The sequence below is a fragment of the Natator depressus genome, chromosome 3 (genome assembly GCF_965152275.1).
Source record: "Natator depressus isolate rNatDep1 chromosome 3, rNatDep2.hap1, whole genome shotgun sequence".
NCBI classification, from domain to species: Eukaryota; Metazoa; Chordata; order Testudines; family Cheloniidae; genus Natator; species Natator depressus.
This window is the reverse complement of record NC_134236.1, coordinates 121,731,767-121,748,014: the sequence shown is the minus strand read 5'-3', so window position 1 is coordinate 121,748,014 and position 16,248 is coordinate 121,731,767. Positions and strand designations below refer to the sequence as shown.

At 38.3% G+C, this 16,248-nt stretch overlaps 1 protein-coding gene across 4 annotated transcripts in view; it reads right to left on the bottom strand.

Annotated features, from left to right (window-relative positions):
* Positions 1–16,248, bottom strand: part of MAP3K4 (mitogen-activated protein kinase kinase kinase 4) — a 144,452-nt gene that overhangs the window by 29,733 nt on the left and 98,471 nt on the right. The window contains exons 14-17 of one of the 4 annotated variants that reach the window (XM_074948723.1): positions 13,184–13,262; positions 9,779–9,857; positions 5,478–5,574; positions 4,388–4,504 (exon numbers count right to left, since the gene is read on the bottom strand). In XM_074948723.1, coding sequence (XP_074804824.1) covers positions 4,388–4,504; positions 5,478–5,574; positions 9,779–9,857; positions 13,184–13,262 — 372 coding nt within the window. The remainder of the gene's footprint in view (positions 1–4,387; positions 4,505–5,477; positions 5,575–9,778; positions 9,858–13,183; positions 13,263–16,248) is intronic. The other 3 variants (XM_074948725.1, XM_074948726.1, XM_074948727.1) reach the window with 3 other exon arrangements.

The following is a 16,248-nucleotide window of genomic DNA, read 5'->3' as shown; positions in this document are numbered from 1 at the left end:
TCCTTAGTGAAGAGGGTTTTTTTCCCCATAGAATAACGTCACTATAAATGAGGATAACTATAATTAAGACAGCAATCTGCAGACTGAGTTGGAAATGTTTGGGACATTCACTCTACTTCATTACAAACTGAAGTTCACTTTAAGTGGATTACACTGTGCACAGAACATGATAGTCATTCTTGAATGACAATTCTCTTCAATGCTACTACAGATTTCCCGTTTCCATAGTTAGTTTTTAAATACTATTTATTTAGTTCATGGGCGATCGGAGTTCAACTTAAAAATACAGATTGTGCACATCAGAATTCATTGCCTCTGTTGTAGAAGAAAACAAGGCAGTTTGTTATTTCCAACTCCCAAAAGAGTGGCAAAGTAGATGGCTCCAAGAACAGCATGCAAACTTCTAGGGAATTATTTCTTTAATGAACAGAATACATAGATTTCTGTACCACACTGCAACCATTCCAACGTTCTAATATTATTGGCCAAAATATATATGTGGATGCTCTTAAGAAGTGAAGTCCCAGTTCTTTGAAATGTATATTTCTTATTTCTTTTCCTTCCCTCAACTATTGTTGATCATTCGATTCTTTTGTAGTTTGACAAACATTTTAATTCTTTCGTTTTTAATCTGTTTAAAAAAATGAAAACAAGAAACACACACACGGTAACTGTTACAGATACCACAATACATGGGTTCACCATCACACATGAATTACAAGTCTGTCCCAGTTGCATTCAATAGTATAACATCACACCAAAGCATAAGATAGTCAAAAACTGTATCCCTCTGTTGTGCCTGTTCAAAAAGCAGCTGCTCAGGCACCACTTCAAGTAACTCACACGCTCCAGGGGAAATTTGAAGGGAGCGGGACAGAAGGAGCTGGGGGCAGAGTAGGGGAAATCTGTTTTATGTGGTCTGTAACATAAGAGGAATATTTAAATAATGGATCGATTCAATATGTGTTTTTAGAAACCACAAATACTACTCAACCACATCTCTCTTGATTTCTGAAACTGCCAGAGCTCCTAAATGAAAGGTATAGTTCATGCGTTATTTATTCTGTTTGTAAACCATGAAAAGGATCTGTAAAGTGCTTGGCACCGCTGATCACTACTACTGGGTCTTCTGTAATGACGGTCTTAAAATGGAAGTACAGAGAATGTTTGATAAACACACAAATAGCATCCAGAAGTATTCTTCCAAAGACTAGGACTGTTCTTTTAGTGAACACAGAGTGTACTGTACAGCCAGCTTCTACATGTAGAGACCATTTTGGGATGCAAATCAAAACTTTTAGCATAAAAGTCACAGAACGTGAAGTCACAAGATACTTTGGAGATATGCTAGTTAGAGCTTTATGTCAAAAGAACTGCCACCTTACGCCTGGAACACTCCCTCTGAAATGATCTGTAAGGTCATAATCCATTCCTCTCCAAATATCTCAAAACCTGCTTCTACATTGCCACCTACAACAAATCAGCTAACCAGGATGGTTGGTTGAGTTGCAGTTGCAGATAGCGGATGTTACTTATTAAAAATAACAAACTTTAAAATAGTTCAGACTAATTAAGCTGTGTGCATAGTTCATCTAGGTAACCATGCAATCTTATTACTGTTGTCCTGTTCTTTCTGCCTCCCCTTCGCCTCTTAATGTTTGCTACATTTGCTTGTCACGTTTTATTTCAAATGAGTTTGTAACCTCTTTAGAGCATGAACCAGGTGCGTATGATGATTAGCACAACAGAGCTCTTGGCACTATGACCATACAAATAAAAGAATTGAGATCCATAAGGTATTTAGAAATCTTAAGACTCCAGACATAGTCACCATTTGACTAGTATAATTAACAGTATTCTAACTGCATAAATCCTCTTAATGTCAAAATATTAAGAGGTCTTAAACAATAACTGCTATTCATTTATGAACTCATAATCATACCTCTGCACAATTACTAGCCACTGTAATTAAAAGTGTGTCTCATGCTTTTAACAGATGTTATTTCAAAGCATTGCCGTGATGAACATTTTAGTACCACAAAAATGTAAGTTAACAAAATTGCTAGAAAATTGCTGAACAAATAAAATTGAAGTTCATTTCTTTCCCACTCAACTCACACAGGAAGTTAGTTACAGTCCTTATATGAATGTTCCACTGACAGACTGTTCCCTTTCCTAATTTTTCCCCCCGCCCTGAACTATAAGGAACCGTAGAACACTAATGAGATTGCTACTCCCAAGATTATTTGCTGAGTATTGTCACAGTGCTCAGAGCTGTGGAGGCAGATGTGGTCTCAGCCAAAAGGGGCTTGCAACATTAATTAGATAATAATCCCCCTTTGTAATCCAGCAAGGGAACCACTTTCAGGCATTTTATATTTCTTGGGTGGAGACTGTGTCTCTTTCCCTCCTCACTGGGGTGTTTTCCAGGCCACATAGTTCTCTGCCTTCACTGTGAGATCCCCATCAAGTCAGACTGCCTAAGCAAGCCTGATTTGCTTTCTCTTCAGAGGCTGTCAATAGCATAATTATCCACCGTTATAAACCACCACACAACTTTTCCTAAGCAAGAACATTTATTCTTAAAGTGAAAGCATTACAGAGAAAACATAACAATAAAAAACTACATGCATTCTAATAAATTTACCAGAGATCACCCCAGCTCCAACAAGGGCTCTGGCAGGTGAACAGGCCTTCAAAACTGCACCCAGAGGTTCTTCTGTGAGGTACATAACCACCTTAGCTCAGAATAAGAACACCCATGAATCTGTAAGTCACTCCTTTGGGCCTCTGATCTTGTCCTCATGTAACAGGTTATTAGCAGATAAAGGTCCCTTCCCACTGGGTGAAGCTTCAAAAGGCTAAGTTCTTGCAAAACTGGAGGAGTTATATCCGCTGTCACCCCCCACTAGAGATTTCCTGGGAAACCTGCTTAACTTTAGAAGTTCATTCTGACACATGTTTCAAACAGTCCTTTGAAGCTGATAACACTTCTCAGGGTTTACATTAGTCATGTCTCCTCCCTAGGGACGTTACATACAATCCCACAGTAACACAAACATTTGCATTTTTAATAAAATGAACTTCTAAATTACTTAAACTTAATTCAATAAGGTTTGTTCAGGATATTGCAGGAAATTGCTATATCTGTCACAAACACAATTATGATGTAATACAGCCGGTCTAAACTCAAAGCAATGCAGGATTTTTGTGGGGATAAGGTGTGGTCAATTAGCACACAGTACGTATGTGATTACACCAGACACAGGAAGCAAGGGGAAAGAAGCCTGAACATGGACATGGGAGGAATATACGAGGGGAAAGAGTGGAGGGGAGAGGGGTGGAAAGGATATAAGAAGGGCTTGAATGGAAGGTACAGAGAGGGGGAGTAGGATGACACTTGAACATGAGAACAAGGGTTTAAACTTGATGCAGAAGGCAAGGAGGAGCAAGTGACAGCAATCATAGGAGAGGAGGATGACTTTAGCAACTATTTGGATGGACTGCGGGGGAGTAAGAAGAGGCCAGAAAAGATAAGATTGCGGTAGATGAGGCAAGAGATTACCAAGACATCAACAAGGATTTTTGTGGTCAGGATGCAGAGGAAAAAGCAGACTTAGAAACCATGGAGGAACAAACAGCATTTGGCAGTGGCCAGATGTGAGGGGACAAATTAAAATGTGACACCAATGTTGCAAGCCTGATAATGGGAAGGTACTGGAATAGATTTGTCCAGCAATTTATTGACGTTCTTTGAAAATGGCACTGCTCTGAAACATGAAAGGCATCTTTGGTCATGTTCTTATTCTGCACAGGTATAAGAAACCACAGGTAGAAATCTACCCACAAAACTTATTTGTAATACTCTGTACTTGCCACCAGGAAATTTTCACAAGTATTTTTCTTCACTAAAAATAATTTCTTTCCAGTTCTGTATTATATTAAAAATTCTTACAGTTTAATTGTGAACAATAAACTGATTAATTTGCATATTAAAACCTCCTTGAGAAATACATGTGCAGTGGAACATTTGCCAATTACTAATAACCTATCAAAGCTAATCTACTGAGGAACTGAATGGCACATGTTAACTGCATGAGTATTTTTACTGCATGAATTAATGTATAGTCTTTTGACCAATATGTAAGGTCAAAACTGTATGTTCAAATTACCATCTTGTGCATCTCAGTGCAGACTTATAAACATGCACTTCTATAGTATAATAATTTCACATAAGTCGAACACAGATGAAGAAGCCACTGGAACAGAGCACATGACGGGATGGACTTTCACTGTTTAAATTATCTAATGGAATGTATTTAATGGGAGCAATTTGCATGGGTGATGTAAACAGAAATGAGACTTCTGCGTTGCGGAGTGGAACTACCTGGTATCATTTGCACTGCTGACAGGTTTTGGTTGAGCTGAGTCGCTACCGATGTGAGCGGGGCGACTGACAGCAGCGCTGCAATGGTTCCGTACATCACAAGGGACACTCCGCGTGCTGCGATGAGAAGAAAGACTTCAGGAAACAGTTGAAAAAGTGGATGGAGTTGAAAATTTAATTTAAAAATAAGATAGTGAAACAATCAAAAACAGTGTCAATTTTTAAAGTTTATTCATGTGGGGGGGGAAAGGGTTTTTTTTTTTTTTTGGTAAAATAAATTTGGTCCCAAAAGTTTTAGAAGCAGAGTAGTCAATGGGCAAACAATCACCTAATATGTTGAGAGACCAACATTTCAAGTTACCTCTAGAATAGCTCCCACTTTGTGTGTGTAAATACCAGGCTTTGAAAAAATGTGGATCCATATTCTGAGGCTGGGCAACATCCCCTTTGAAAATATAGCCCTTTATTTTGTTTATGTGGAAGGCTCCATGGCAAAATTAGTTTGGAAGCTTTTCAAAAATATTTTAGCCCTATTTCAAGACCAAAACTTTTAATGGGGAACAATTATGTGAATATAGTTTAAAAATTATTTAACACTAAGATACAGAAATGCCACCATATTCAAGGGTGTTATCTTTGAAAAATCTCATGTAAACTAAACTACAGAAGCAAAGTCAGAGGCATTACACGCTCGCTCGCTCACTCACTCAGGGGAAGGGAAAAAGCTAGTTAACTACCAGTATTTAAAATACTGAATCTCATTATAAAATATTCTTTTCCCAAAGCAATTTTGTAAAGGAAACAAAGAACGACTTTAAAGTTGGAAAGCATGCAGCAATAAGAGCATTAAACAAATGAGAAAATGCATCATCTCCAAAAGCATGCCTTTAAAATACAGATTTCTTTTACTCTTTTTTAAAAATCTCCTTGATTTTCCTCTTGCAAAAACAGAAGTATTGGCTTTATCAGAACAAATTTTTAGAGAAACTATATTCACTTCCCTGAGTTAAACGAACAGCTTCAGTAACATCAAACTTTCAGTGAAAGAGGAGAAAGCTGACACTTAAGAATCTGGACAAGTGCTGAATACCTGAACCCTTCAGGAGTTGGGATGATAAGATGGGGATTTGGTGGATCACTGTGGCATCGAGGTACCTTCACAGGACGAGGACTGTTTCGATGAATAGCTGCAAATGGTAAAAGTCAACACATAGATATTATTATAATGTCAGAAAAACACCTGTTATGAAAAATTTTTAAAAATAATACTGTTGTGATTTTGTTAAAGATCCCCCCACAAATTAATCAATTACATAATATAAGTTCAGCTTCTATTTACATCAAAATATTTTATTGATTTTGTATATACAAAACCCAAAAAACTCATTTAAAATAAATCACTTATAAGTAATACTAATCATACTAGTAACTTTCAGCATCAGATTTCTAAAAAATATAAACAGCCATTAAAAACAATCAAGGGAATGAAAAAAATAGCTGTAACAGGATGTGCATCTAATGAAAATACTGTAACTGTATTTTCATTTTTTCAACTTCACAGGAAAGTGTTAATTTATTACTTTTTTATGCAGTAAATAAACAAAATGTTAAAAAATGAATAATGCCAACACTACTGCTTTATACGATGCTCTTGGCACCAGAAATATTAATTTTCTGGACAACTATAGAAAGTAAAGCATGCAGGTCAAATGCCATGAATATATGCAGTAAGCTAAATAAATAGTTTGATGAGTACTAAAAGTTGTCAGCCAAGACTGTGCATTCAGTCATGGCTGAAGCAGCATTTGCAAGTGGTTCAGTATTTTGGGCTCATATGCATGCTAAAACCATTGTTTTAACCAAAATGAACATTAGTCTCATCTCTAAACTAGTTTCACTGTGAATCTAAGAGCTTATATGAAGAGCACAGAACACTTCACTGGGTTATTCTAAATAGTATTTATTGTACATTAACTATTCCATTCTAAAGGAAAGCATAGAGTGGGGTAAGGGTTATGTGGACAGAAAAGTAGCTGACTCCCTTGTAAATTTACAACCCAAACTGTTGGTGTGATGTATAATAAAATGAACCCTAGCTCTAGCCTCAAGAAGGACACTGCACATTATTCTTTCAAACTACGTATTTGATATGTGATCTGCAGACAGGGGATCACAACAGGAGAAAGCTACCCTGCCAGAATAAGAAACATACCTCCCCCCAGCAACCAAAATGAACAATTAATGCTGTGCAACTGACCAGAAAGTTGGACACTTCCTTTTTAAAGAAGTTAGATATCTGTATATCTCTATCTTTCTGTACATTAAACCCAGTGTTTTATCCCAATACTGCAAAGACTTACACACACACACTGAACCTTGTACCGTTTACAGTCACAGTCATTCGAACACAGATACTGTAATAAAGTTTTTTTATTTTTTTTGTTACTTGCAAATAAGTGTTCTATTTTGATATTAAATTCACTGAACTTAAAACAAAGAGATAATGCTTTTTCCTCCAGTTGTACTACTTTTGCTTCCCTCCCTCCATGCGTGATATCTTCAGCTCAACCCTGTTACTTTCTCTCTTCCCAATGCCACTTCTCTGTACTTTACACAATACCCACACTTCTTCCTTCTCCTGTTTTTCTCTGATCCCTTCATTCCCCCTGCCATCTAAACCCATTTGCCCTCATTCATCATGGCGTGGAAGAGCTGCTTATGATTTCAAAACCAACAGGTGCGCCCCACTCCATGTTGTGCCTTAACACGTGTGAAGTGTGTCAAGACCATGTGAAAACATGAGGGACCAGTATGCAACTTCAGGAAAAATGAGAGTTATGAACGTCTAACAATGACTAATTGCACTGGCAAGGAGGTGGGAAATGAGAGAAATTACTAGATAGCATTCCTAACCACAACAATGGTGCTAAAATGAAATAATAATTGCAGTGTGGGCAGTAAGCAGCCAAAATGATTTTGGAAGTTATATCTTCTGGAATCTAACAAAGATACTGAAAGTACTGCACCGGACATCAGCACAGAAGTCTCCTACAAGGACATAAGACAGAAACATATGTATGAAAAAAAAAGTTAATATTCCTCATGCATGAAATCCCACAACACAGAAGTTTACCTTTTTAACAAAGGACATTTTTAACCTTGCCAAATCACAAGAAGGTTTACAAGAGTTCCAGGTACAATCAGAAATACTCTGTTGGCAAGGCAGTTTGGTTGCATTTAAAACCTAACAGAATGTCACATCTCTATTGTTGTAGCAACGCTACTGAATAGCAACATCAAAGAAAAGCTTTGTAATTAACATTTGCTTAATTCAATTTAAAGTTCTGAGTCAATAATATAGTTGATTATAATTTTAGATGCACTGACTTACATATTTGGCAATTCTTCTTCTAATCTACATTTTAAGAAAGCATCACACTGCTTTTTCCTAGGCCATACAATAATAAAGATATTCACAATAGCCTGCAGCTACAGTATCAACATTTTACACAGATTGACATTTAACTTCGGCTCTTTCAGATGGTTTCCAACCTATTTCCCCTTGTAGATGGTAATTACAAACGTATTGTTGTATACTCTTTATCCAGAATCATGTCTGAATATGATTATTTTAACAAATAAATAGAATTCATTTTTAATACTAAACCAAAATAAATGTAATCAGACTCATTCATTAGTCATTAGATAATCTTATTTATGAAAATATTTAGAACCAATAGATGTTCAATGCAAACTAATGTAATATAAACATTTGTCTTTTAAAAAATAAATTAGCTTAATTTTATGACACTCACTACATGGAAATATATATCTAGTTGGGAATGAAAATAGTAACTTTAGGCAAGAAGTAGATTTGTAAACAAGGATACAATGCCATATTTAACACTTCAGTGGAGGTTATGAGCCCACATGGGAAGTAGCTCATTTTAGATCTAGTAAAATTTTTGTTTTGTGTTAACGGGGATCAAACAACAAGGAACATTTTAAAGCTTCTTTTCAAACAGTTTTAATATCTTCATTATCACTTGTGTCTACAAACCTTCAATGTAATATAAAAATAAACAAGTCAAAAATGCATTGCAAGGAAATTGATCCACAGAACACATCAAATCACTCGAGCTTGTCTACACGGCAAGTTACCGTGCAGCAATCCAGGATATGAATCTGCAGTGTACCAGCTTGCTGCACAATAATGTCACTTGTGGACACTGCTACAGTGCACTAAACATCCTGGAATATGGCTTGGCTTTCAGTGCATTTTAGCAGTATCCACACAAGACATTACTATGTGGCAAACAGCTGCTCTGTAGATTCAGACCCTGACTTTCCACGCAGTGACTTGCCATTGCAGACAAGCCCCCCAGCTGGATAATACACTGTATTAGAATAACTAGCTTGCTCTTACAAACATTTGCCTCTGACTTGAATCTGAAATTCTGCTGTAGCCACCCTTTTACTTTTCTATTCTTATCTGCAATGGCATCAACTACAGTAGAGGCCTTTATACAGCCCTGACTTTCCCCAAAACTATAACTCCTCACAGCCATAATATTTTCTTCAGAAGACTTGATGGGACTCTATTGGGAGCCATTTAAGGACACTAATTAGCCTTGGTCTACACTACAGGCAGCTTACATCGACCTAACTCTGTAAGTGTCTTCACTAAAATGTAGCTTCCACCAACGTAACTCCCCCATTACACCGACTTAATAACTCTACCTCTGTGAGAGGCGTAGCACTTAGGTTGATACAGTGTCAGAGTAAACACTGTGTTGCTTACATCGACTGTTGCTACCTTTCAGAAGCTGTCCCACAATGCCCCATATTTACAGTTAAATCGGTGCACTGCTCCTGGTGAGAATGCACACTGCCAACACAAGGTGCATAGCATGGACATGCAAAAGCGATTTAATTACTGCAGTGACTGTATGTCAACATAACTTAGGTCTACTTAATTTTGTAGTGTAGACTTGCCCTTAGTCAGAGGAATCACCTGAGTGATTTACTTTATAAAAAAAACTACTTGAAAATATGGACTGTTGTCATTTTATACATTACTTGTGTTAACACTTCCACAGTTTAATGATGGCTCAGACAGTAATAAGAAAAGGAGTACTTGTGGCACCTTAGTCTCTAAGGTGCCACAAGTACTCCTTCTCTTTTTGCGGATACAGACTAACACAGCTGCTACTCTGAAATCAGACAGTAATGTTCATATAAGAACAACCAGGAAAAGCTTTAAAAGTACCTTTTTATTGTTAATTTTAATGTTTTAAAATGAACTTGCAATCAAATTGTTATTTTTCAAACTTATTTATACAAACTACAGTAGCTAGGTTCCAGAAGTAATGCCAGTAACTGGTGTCTTACCAATGTACAAACCTGTAACAGGACTGTGAGGTTTTCCAATTACATGGCCGATGCATTCATTCATCAGAGCTTGTAAACTCTAGGAGAGGGAAACAACAACAAAAAAGTTATGATATTGTACACGACACAAGATAATTGCCCTCCCCCCCAAAAAAGTCATTTATCTAGATTTGAAGAAAATTTGGCTTACTAGTTTTTCCAATTTTGATCAAGCCTTTAAATTTGTCTTCAGACATAAAAATCCGAAATCTCCAAAATATGTTTCTTCACCACAGATATGACCTATATAGTTATGTATGCTGCTAACTGAAATATATTTGTAAATGTATGAGGTAGCTTAGACAATGACTGCAACATGATTTCTCTAACAGTCAATTATCCTGGGGTGAAGTCAACACAGGCAGGGTGTTATTGCTTAAAATGTACTAATACATGCATAGTCTATCACGTGCAATACGACTGCTTCTATCTATTCCATTAAGTTAAATCTCTGGAGCCAAAAGTTAGGATTTCATTGCTAGACATTCCTCTCTGCAATAGACTTGCCAGAATTAAGTAGTTAAAAAGACTGAACAATGATAGAAAGAAGCTGGGTGAGGTAATATCTTTTATTGTACCAACTTCTGTTGGTGAGAGAGAGAAGCCTGCGAACTTATACAGCACTCTTCTTCAGATCTGGGAAACCTGACCAGACCTGAAGAAGACCTCTATGTAAGTTCAAAAGCTTGTCTCTCTCACCAGCAGATGTTGGTCCAATAAAAGATATTACCTCACCCATCTTCTCTCTCCTAATATCCTGGGACTAATATGGCTATAACAACACTGCATGAACGATATATAATAAAACAGCCCCTCTACACTATAATGCTAGTAGGAATTATATGCAAGCATTGACAAAGACCATAAAACTAAGTATCACGTTTACTGAATAAACTGCTTTATTTTCCTTATCTTCTTTAAAAAAAAAAAAAAGGGTTCTATGTCACAGGGATAAGCATTAGACCTGGCTGACATTCAAAGATACTGTTCACTCTGAGATATAGTGCTCAACACTGACCCAGAAAAATTGCTTTTGTTAGCATAAGAGGAGACCCTCTTCTGTCCACCCACAACATCAGCAATTCTCTCAAGAAAGGATGGTCTTGTGGGATTAAGGTACTGAACTGGGATGCAGGGGATTGAATTCAACTCCCAGCTTTGCTACACACTGTGTGAGAGAAGTTGGACATGTTACTTAATCTTTCTATATTTCAGTTTCCTCATCTGTAAAACAGGAGTACTAATGCTTCCCTATCTTACAGGTATTTTCTGGGGATAAAATTATTAATGTTTTTAATGTGCTCAGTTACAACTGCTGTGAGGGTCATAAATATAGACAAACATTATTCCACCTTGCTAAAATTCCTCTTGCAATTCAAAGGCATAATAATGGAAACTGAAGCTAGACAAATTGAGAGATGTATTTTAACAGTAAGGGTAATTAACCACTGGAAGAAAATATCAAGGAATATGATAGATTCTCCATCACTTGAAGACTTTAAATCTTTAAATCAAGATAAATGTCTTTCTAGTATATATATATAAGCTCAAAACAGAGAGTTTGAGGTTGGCACAGGGATTTCTCTGTGAAGTTCTATGGCCTGTGTTATACAGGAGATAAGACTAGAGCATAATGGTCCCATCTGACCGTAAAAATCTATTAAATTGAAACCAGGTGTAAGATGGCACAACCTCCACTAACTTCAACTCAGTCGTTTTCTGTTTACACCAGGTCTGAATTTAGCTCAGCTATCCTGAATGTTACTGGGGTATTCTCTTGATGTTTGTGTGCAGTTCCCATTGCAAATCCCACTTTTTGCAAAACTGCCAAGTTATCTTTCAATGACCAAAAGTGGTCAGAACCTCGAGTTTAGGTTTTATCACATAAATAGCTCCCACACTATACAATGCTAGCTGAGGTGTTGGTTCCATACACATTCAGAGGAAAGAATACTATGATTGTAAAGCAACAAAACCACTTTAAATTTATTTTCTCAAAGTCTCTGAGATTCATCTGAGCTTGAGAACTGAAGAGATCACATCAGAAGGTGCCAGGACTACAATTAGATTATTTAATAAAATATTTGTACTATCCATCAAACTGTTATAGATACTTTAGAAACTGCATCAAAGTTGGGGAAAAAATAACAGGCTGGGGCTAGTTTTTAAAGCTAGAACTTTACATCTTATCTGCCATACCAGGCACAATACTCAAGCTTATTAAGATCATATTTAAAGAACTGGAATTTTTTAAAAGCACTATGTTTCCCAGCAACGCAAACATTGGAAAATAGTCCACTTCAGGATTTTTGTGCTAATAGCCAGTTTAGTTTTAAAGATAATATTAAAGGAAAAGGATGAATGCTATAGTTTCAGTATTTATTTAATAAGATTACTGTACCCTAGTATTTCATAATGTATCTTTAATTTGTTCATAATGATCTGCCTCCTAATTAACAGTGGCTCAACTACAGCGTGTTGCCACTGGGGATCAATGCTCTTTTCCCTCCTGAAACAGTAGAGCTGAAAAATTCTGCAGTGATACTAATGTACTGACTTTGGGACAGGCTTTGAGTAACCTGTCCTTTTCTTTAAATAAATGCAGACACACTAGTTGAGAGACGAAATATTAACTGGGGAAATATCTGTCAAAATTCCAAAGAAAAGCTGACTCTAAATAAAAGTGAATACAATCAATTGCCATCAATATTATTCTCTGTGTTCTGCTACTTTTGTGGGGGCTGTACTTTCACCTCCACTGCAGACCTAGAACATACCACATTACAGAACTAAAGCTTCCAGGATTCTGTTTCACAGAAACAAAACAACCCCTGCCCACCAAAACCAAACACAAACTATGCTCTACCATATAATTTAACAGTAACACGGCAAGATTCAAATTTTAAATCTTGTACGTTAGTATGATTTAGCTCTAAAGAAATACAGTTAGATTGTAATGTTTTATGTTTGCTCCATACATGAACTAGGGCTATTAAAGATACATTTCAGATCATCCAGTAGAAAGCAATATTAGGTTGAGTGTAAATTAATAGCTCATCAGCAAACTGCTGCCAAGTATCCCAGGTCGTGAGTGTAGTTACTATACAAAGGTTTCACTACTGAAGAAACCTGACATGACAATTTTAATATTTTTGTATATTGATGTCATTAGCATGCACTATTCAGAATTTTGCAAGCTTAATTAGAGTAATAGGCATTTAGATTTATACAGAACAGTCTTGGAACAATAATTAATCAGACATAAGAGCACAGAAAACAGATAACAGACAGACAAATAGATTTTTATTGATTGAAACTGAACTGAAAGCAGGTTGGGCTACAATGGGAGAACAATTAATTCCATACCAAGAAATCCTCTTCAGGCAGAGCTGAAATAAAGGCTGGCTCGATGGCTTGAAGAAAATCAAAACCTTGTGTTGCCCACCTGTCAAGCAGAAGAGAATTGTTCATTAGCCAAAAACAATTACATAAATGTCACATGAGTTCTAGTGACTTATCCTAATATACATGGTTAAGGGTATGTCTACATTGAGGAACAAAAAAAAAAGAAAAGAGAAAAAAAAGACCCATGGCAGCAAGTCTCAGAGCCCAGGTCAACTGATTTGGGCTTGCAGGACTCACGCTACAGGATAGCAGCACAGATATTTGGATTCAGGCTGGCGCCCAGGATCTGAAACCCTGCAAGGCAGGGGTGGATCTCAGAGCACAGGCTCTAGCCCACGCGCAAATGTCTGCGCTACTATTTTGACCCCATAGTGCAAGCCCAAGTCAATGGACCCAGGCTCTGTGGCTCACTGTTGCGGGTTTATTTATTTATTTATTTATTGCTTATTTTTGCAGTGTAGGCATACCCAATGACTGCTGCTTACTTGCTTATGTTAACAGAAGTTCTGTATAACAGTTTGGATTTATGCACAGAGTGAAGTATCTGGCTTTTGCCAAGGGGTTAATCTTTAGCCAGGTGATAAATGGACATGAAATTCTGAGTTCTGGACTTTTAATACGGACGTCCCCAAATAAAGATAGTAGGCTACCTTCCTCAGGCCTGGTTATACATCTCAGCCCACTAATATCTTAGGAAGTACATATCAATTCCCCACAGACAGCTGTAGAGGCACAGGAGCTAGCTAGGAGAAGGTATTTGTATTTGGTTTTGTATTTGTATTATTTGTATGTGTAGAGGCTTGTAGGGGCTTTGTGCTGGGAGAGAAGCTGAGCCCTGATTGGGGGGGGGGGGGGGAGCTTCTCTGACTCCGGGTCCTATAAAGGCAGCCAGCGGCACAGACAGCTGCAGCGGCACAGGAGCCAGCAAACAGAGCTGTAAACAGGGGAGTTTCAGTGGGAGTTTGTCTTGTGGTGCTTGTTTGGGGTTTGTTCTTGCTGTGGGTGGTGGTGTTTTGGTGTGGTTTGTGTTTCCCAGATTAACAGGATTTAGGTGGGAAGGCAATGACAGATACAGAGGCAGCAGTGGGAGCGACCCATGTAGCGGAAGACACAATGAAGATGACTGGATGTGGAAGCTGCGGTATGTACATGATTCTGGAGGGGGTACCTGGTAAGAGTTTTGTCTGCATGAAATGCTGTCTGATAGAGCTGATGGAGGAAAACATCTGAGGTTTGGAGAGGCAGTTGGAAAGTCTGGTTGAGTTTAGAAAGGGGTTCAAGCAGATTATGGAGCAAAGACATGAGGTATCTGAAGGGAAAAGCTCAGACTTGCAGATGGAAGCAGGACTGAGGAATTCTGAGGGCAGACTGGGTGAGGAAAGTGGTCAGTGGAAGCATGTGACTAAAAGAACCAGGCAGAGGAAAAGACGGGCCAGTGAAGGAGAAACAGAGCTCAAGAACAAGTTTGCGAGTTGGAAAATGAAGAAGGGGCTCAGCAGGTAGTCACTGAAGGTGGAAGGGCAAGGAAGAAGAAGAGAAGAGTGGCTAGTCCTATAGGAAAACAGGAAGAGTCAATGAAGACTACACCAAATATGAGTCCCAGGATACAGGATGGGTTGAGGAGGATTACAAGGGAGAATAGGAATGGAAAGAACTTGCAGCCAGAGGGAACAGGGGATAGACTGGAGAATAGCACCATCACCAGGAAAAGGCAGCTCTATGTGATCGGGGACTCTTTACTGAGAAGAATAGACAGGCCTGTAACCAGAGCTGATCCAGAGAATAGAAGGGTGTGCTGTCTTCCAGGTGCTAAGATACGGGATGTAGACCTGAGGTTGAAAAGGATCCTAAAGGGAGCAGGAAAGAATCCCCTAATTATCCTTCATGTGGGAACAAATGATATGGCTAGATTCTCGCTGGAAAGTATTAAGGGAGACTATGCTAGGCTGGGGAAGACGCTTAAGGAAATCGAGGCTCAGGTGATCTTTAGTGGGATTCTGCCTGTTCCTAGAGAAGGGCAACAAAGGTGTGACAAGATTATGACTATCAACAGATGGCTTAGGCAGTGGTGCTATAAGGAGGGCTTTGGGATGTATAGCCACTGGGAGGCATTCATGGACAGTTCTCTCGGGATGGACTTCATCTGAGCAGGGAAGGAAATAGACTTCTAGGATGGAGGCTGGCACAACTGATTAAGAGAGCTTTAAACTAGGAATTTGGGGGAGATGGTTGGGAAATGTCCAGGTAATCTCCATGCCAGATTTTAGCACTGAGAGGGAAGAAAACGAAGTAAGAAAGGATACAGCTGTGGGTAGGAGAATGTATATAAGGAGGAAGGGCAGTGTGGAGACCAATCTAATATGTTATACTGACTGTAGAATGACCGTGCCTAATAGGGGACAGAATGTGAGCGAGGCCAAACAGCAAAAATTAAGATGTTTGTACACCAATGCGAGGAGCTTAGGTAACAAATGGAGGAACTAGAGCTACTGGTGCAGGAAGTGAAATCAGATATTATAGGGATAACAGAAACATGGTGGAATAGTAGTCATGACTGGACTACATGTATTGAAGGGTATGTGCTGTTTAGGAAAGACAGAAATAAAGGTAAAGGTGGTGGAGTAGCATTGTATATCAATGATGAGGTAGAATGTAAAGAAGTAAGAAGCGAGGAATGGATAAGACAGAGTCCGTCTGGGCAAAAATTACATTGGGGAAGAAAACTACTAGAGCCTCCCCTGGGATAGTGCTTGGGGTGTGCTATAGACCGCCAGGATCTAATTTGGATACGGATAGAGCCCACTTTAATGTTTTTAATGAAGTAAATACTAATGGAAACTGCGTGATCATGGGAGACTAACTTCCCAGATATAGATTGGAGGACGAGTGCTAGTAATAATAATAATAGGGCTCAGATTTTCCTAGATCAAGGGACGTGATTGCAGATCGACCAGCAGATCGAGGGACGTGATCGCTCCCCTCTATTTCACACTGGTAAGGCCTCATCTGGAGTACAGTGTCCAGTT